The 5317-nt window shown below is 47.1% G+C and overlaps 1 protein-coding gene across 1 annotated transcript; it reads right to left on the bottom strand.

The window, feature by feature from the left end:
• Window positions 1-2647: 2647 nt before the first annotated feature.
• On the bottom strand, window positions 2648-3997 carry LOC149668629 (uncharacterized). The gene is made up of 2 exons (XM_089840776.1): window positions 2845-3997; window positions 2648-2786 (listed from the first exon to the last, which is right to left on the bottom strand). Exons 1-2 carry the CDS (start codon window positions 3904-3906, stop codon window positions 2745-2747), a joined length of 1104 nt encoding a protein of 367 aa, XP_089696902.1. The 5' UTR covers window positions 3907-3997; the 3' UTR covers window positions 2648-2744.
• Between the last annotated feature and the right edge of the window lie 1320 nt (window positions 3998-5317).

The raw sequence follows: 5317 nt of genomic DNA, 5'->3' as shown, positions 1-5317 counted from the left end.
GCTCCCATAATAGCTTCTTCCTCAATAAAGAGGTGAAGGGGAAGCATATTGAGAAGGATTTCCAGAGAGGCTGTGGGGGCTGTCCTCATGGACCCCGTGATACCGATGCACGCCAGCCTTTGAAGCTTGCGTAGTTCATCTTGGGCTGTCTTAAGGCGAACCCTGGGCCACCAGACAAGGGCTCCATAGGAGACCACTGGCCTGATGATCCTAGTATAAATCCAGTTTACAGCGCTAGGGCTTAAACCCCAGGACTTGCTGACTGAACTCCTTAAACGCCAAAATAGAATTTTGGCTTTCTTGATGCTCAGATCAAGATGGGATTTCCAAGTAAGCTTGGCATCAAGGGTCACGCCAAGGTACTTGACCTCGGAGGACTTCTTTAAAACCTGTCCAAAGAAGGAAATATCATTGAAGAGGTCATTAGTCCTTTTCCGGGTAAACGGTATAAGGACAGTCTTATTGGGATTGACGGTGAGGTTAACTTCCCTACACCATTCCTCAACATCATGTAAGACAGATTTCATCAGTGCAGCGATAGTTGCAGGGAACCTCCCTGTAACAATCACTGCGATGTCATCCGCATAGCCAAAGCAGTGACACCCCCCCTCCCCGAGTCGGCCCAGCAGCTCATCCACCACCAGGCACCAAAGAAGAGGGGAAAGAACCCCTCCCTGAGGACAGCCACGGTCGGTGGAGATCTCCAAGGATTCCCCGAGAAGAGACGCCGTCACCCTACGGTACGTGAGCATGGATTTTATCCAACGACACAAAGTGTCGTCAATACCAAACCGCTCCGCAGCGCGAAGGATAACTTCACTAGAGACCCTATCAAAGGCCCCCTCAATATCAAGGAAGATGGCCAAAGACATCTCCTTGAACTCGATGGCCCTGTCAAGGCAGTTCAAGATGCCATGGAGCGCCGTCTCTGTAGATTTGCCTTTCTGATAGGCAAACTGAAAAGTGGACAGGGGTGTGTGGGAAAGAACACCATCCCGCAAATACCTGTCCACCAATTTCTCTAAAGTCTTTAGGAAGAAAGAGGTAAGACAGATAGGTCTAAATGCCTTAGCCTCAAGATAGCTCGTCTTCCCAGGTTTGGGAATAAAGATAACCTTCGAGCGCTTCCAGATATCTGGAATATGCGCCAGAGCAATGCAGGCTCTAAATATCCTGCACAGATAGGGGCCAATGGCGTCTATGCCTTCCTGAAGGAGGGCGGGAAAGACGCCATCTGGGCCAGGGGACTTATAGGGCTGAAACGAATTTACAGCCCACTTAAGTCTAGAGTATGTAACTATCTTATTGGCGATGCCCCAGTCCGCCCTGTGTGCTCTTCGAAAGTGCACGGGGGGAGTGTCGGTGCTTGTGGGGTCAAAAGCCTCGGAGTCCGGAAAGTGTACCTTAAGCATATGCTTAAGGGTGTCAGTCCCTGACTTGGTAAACTCACCTTCTGCCACCTTAATGGTGCTGAGCTGGTGAGTGTTATCGTGAGCCAGGATCCTCATGATCTTGGCAGTAGCGGGGGCATCAGAGATGCTACCGCAGAAGTCCCTCCAGGAGTTCCTTTTGGCCTCCCGGATGGCTTTATTATACTTGTTAAGGGTCTGTCTATAAATAGTCCAGTCCCCAGTCCTCCTAGCCCTATTAAAGAGTTTACGAGTGAGCTTGCGAAGCTTGCCAAGTTCCGTATTCCACCAAGGAACGAGCCTCGGCCGGCTGGCAGGCTTCGCCGGACAGTTGTGGTGGTAGGAATTGATAATGGCTTGTTGCATGAGATCAACTGCCAAATCAAATTCCAGCACCGAGGAAAGCTTTGGAGCATTACCTCTGAGTAGGATGCAAAGTTCCTCCCTGTAGCCGGACCAGTCGGTCCGACGGGGATTACGCAGTTCCGTCTTAACCGAAGTTGACTTGACCGCGACCGAGAAGCAGATGTGCCTATGATCCGAAAGAGACGGTTCATTAGACACATGCCAGTTAGAAACCGACAGACTGATATTGCCTGTGGCCAGGGTGACATCAATGACCTCCTTTCTGTTAGAAGTAACGAAGGTTGGCTCATTGTGCCTGTTGAGAATATGCAGGTTCGTACCGACCAGATATTCTAGCAGTTCATCACCACGTCTGTTGCAGTCACTACTGCCCCACGTGACATGGTGGGCATTGGCATCGCAACCCAGAATGAGCCTGTCCCCCTGCCTCTCACAGCGGTCGACAAGAGTGACAACCTCCTGTGGTGGAGGGGAGCCAGTGGCATCATGGGGAAAGTAAGCAGACGCCATGATAAGGCCAGTTGCCTCTCCAGAAGAGGAGGGCATTACCTTAATCACAGCAGTATCCCTAGTGAGGTAGTTCGGAAGCGGAAGGATGTCAAGACCCTTCCTGGTCAGAACACACGCCCTGGGGTTGGGTGAGGTAAAGTCATAAGAGATATTACCTGCATTCTTTAAACCAAGGATTTTGCCATTATGAATCCAAGGTTCCTGAATGAGGGCCACATCCAGGCCCTCTAAGGCAAACCTCCGGCAGAGAACTGCCGAGGCTGCTTTGCAGTGATGCAGGTTGATCTGGATCACCTTGATGCTCATGACTTAGGGAGAGAGGCGGCCCCGGCTACCGCTTGGCGGTAGCGTGGAGTCCCGATCCAGGACCGGTATCTCCTTCGCCACCACCAGCAGCACCCTCGGCCCCCAGCTCCATCCCAGTAACAGGAGCGCAGGTCCTCTCGGTATCAGAGTCCTTCAAGAAGTCGGACTCTGTCCCGAGGTCAATGTCTGAGCTATCTGGAAGGGATGGCTCTAAATTAATACTAGCAATATTTGCTGCCAGCTCCCCACTCACGCTGGCTGCAGTATTACCCTCTTCTTCAGAAGCCTCAGAGGCATTCTGGAGAGGGTCCTTTGGCGCATTCAGGACTTTAAATGTCCCGACATCTACACCAGTAAGACCCTCGAAGCCGGCTTCCTTGATGGCCTCCATGGAGGAGCCATCAATTAGGAAGATCCAGCGTCTGGTGCTCTTCTCATCGAACGACTTCAGGCACCGCCAACAGTCGGTCAGAAACCTTCCATTGTAGGCCTTCAATCGCCGGAGAAGAGCCGCCGGATCAGTGGTGCGACGGTCCTTGGTCCGGAAGGACACCTTGAACGGCTTCGGGAGTTCACTGGCCTTCATCACTGAAAGCCGTGTTCCCCCTATGGCACGCTCATTATGGTGTAGCACCTTCACGAGCCATTCACTGGTCGCAGAATCCCCACATGAATAGATCATGGCCCCAGCCATGATGTGGAAATTGAGAGGACGTGGCAGCGAGCTTCCCGAAGAAAGCTCAGCGTCCAATGCGTCAAGTATAGCGGCCTGGATAGGAACGACGTCCTCCTCCGTGACCGCATTAGTCGGATAGCCATCTTTAACGATGGCCATCTTGACAATACTGGCGACGTCGCAGTAAGACTTGGTCTTCTTTGACGCCGCAGCTTGTAAGCTAGGCGAGGGATCAGGGTCCTCTGTCCTAGCTCTCTTGCCAGAAAGGGTGGTAGCTTCTCTTGCACCAGGCGTAGAGTCCGTACCCGGGACGTTTCTCCCAGCACCCGAAGGTACAGGAGTCACATCTCGGCCCGTATCTCCTGCACCCAGTGCAGAGTTCTGGCCACCTTTTTGGGGTTGTTTTCTTCGGCGGTTGGCCCTGCGCCTCCTATTTGCTTCACTCAACCTGGTGGAACCCGATTGAGGAGCAGGAGGCGACTTTTGGCCTTCCGCCGATTGCGGGTGGCTGCTGCCAGAGGCAGCATCTCGCCCAGAAGCAGGTTGGGAGTTGCCTCCTTCCCTGAGAGAAGGCTGGGTACCGGTAGAACCGGCTCCATGCCCAGGTTTTGTTTTGGTTTTTGTTTTTAAAGAATCCATAGAGATCCCACGAGTAATGAGGCAAATAAAAGGTCGCCACCCGGTAGTCCTCAACCCGGGTGGAAGGCTAGTTACAACGGGGTTTCGCCTGGTGCCCCGAAAGGTGTAAGAAAGGGTCCTTGCCACGGTTGGCAAAAATGTAGTAAAAATAGTTTTGTTTTTATTGTTTAAAACACGATTTGAAATTAGATTTTCCGTAAACATTTAATCATGAAATTAATTATTTAAAAGGGAGTACGTGTTGAGGGATCAAATTTGAATATTTGAAATGTTCTACTGACTGTTTAAAAAGAGCAAGAGATCTTTTCAAAACGAAAATGTAATTTTTTAATCGCGCATGGAAAATGAGGGTGATGGGTAAAATTGTTAACTTAACCCCAAATGTCCAAATGCTTGATTTCTTTTGTGGCCACTATTAAGGAATTTTCGCTTCCATACTGCAGAGTTTCTTGGTCAGAACTCATACATTTCAAACTTCACCACCCCTTTCTACTTTGTAGGCGCTTAATGTTTTCCGTTTACGGATTAAGCGTATTAAGTTTAGCACTGTCAAGGGCCTGGTTTTAAATATTATGCGTAATCACTTCAGAACAGTAAAATGTACCAACAGTGTAGAAAAACGTTGTTCCTTTACCTTAGGTAGACGACAAAATAAGTTATTCTTAATCAAATTATTGAATATCAGTCTTCAATACAGATTTGTAACGGATCAATCAACTGGTAGGGTTTCCAAACAATTAAACACTCATTTGAAACAGTCAAATTATTGCAAGGTTTTTACTGAAGCTTATTATTTCTATTATATAATATTTTCGCGCATTTAAAAAAAAACGAGTTAAAAATATTCGAAATTTCTCTCCATAAAAAACATGTTTTAAACTGTTTGTTTAAAACGTTTTAAACAAATTAATGTTTTTTTTTTTCATGGCTGTTTAAAACAAGTTTTAAACCAAAGTTTAAAACAATTTGTTTAAAACTTGCCAACCCTGCTTTAAGTAGATGACAAAATAAGTTATCCTTAATCATATTTTTGAATATCAGTCTTTAATACAGATTGGTAATGGATAAAACAACTGGTAGGGTCTCCAAACAATTAAACAGACATTTGAAACAGTCGAATAATTGGAAGGTTTTGACTGGAGCTTATTATTTCTATAATTTAATCTTTTCGCTCATTTTCAAATAAAAAAGAGTTAAAAAGTATTCGAAATTTTTCTCCATAAAAAAACATGTTTTAAACTTTTTGTTTAAAACGTTTTAAACAAATTAAAGTTTTTTTTTCATGGCTGTTTAAAACAAGTTTTAAACCAAAGTTTAAAACAATTTGTTTAAAACTTGCCAACCCTGAATTCCTACTGAAAGGGCAAAGTCTACCCCGCGTGAATCCAGTGGGAGAATAAATTCTCCCACC

The sequence above is a fragment of the Phalangium opilio genome, unplaced genomic scaffold (genome assembly GCF_054372755.1).
Source record: "Phalangium opilio isolate 3A_F unplaced genomic scaffold, DU_Popi_V2 ptg000055l_1, whole genome shotgun sequence".
In the NCBI taxonomy this organism is placed as follows: Eukaryota; Metazoa; Arthropoda; class Arachnida; order Opiliones; family Phalangiidae; genus Phalangium; species Phalangium opilio.
Note: the sequence above shows the minus strand (reverse complement) of the source record. Positions and strands in the feature narration are given on the sequence as shown.

Coding starts and splice junctions, on each gene's coding strand:
- LOC149668629 (XM_089840776.1), bottom strand. CDS start 3,906: ATGGATTCTTTAAAAACAAAAACCAAAACAAAACCTGGGCATGGAGCC. Junction 2,787..2,844: donor AGGGTAATACTGCAGCCAGC/GTGAGTGGGGAG, acceptor CATCCCTTCCAG/ATAGCTCAGACATTGACCTC.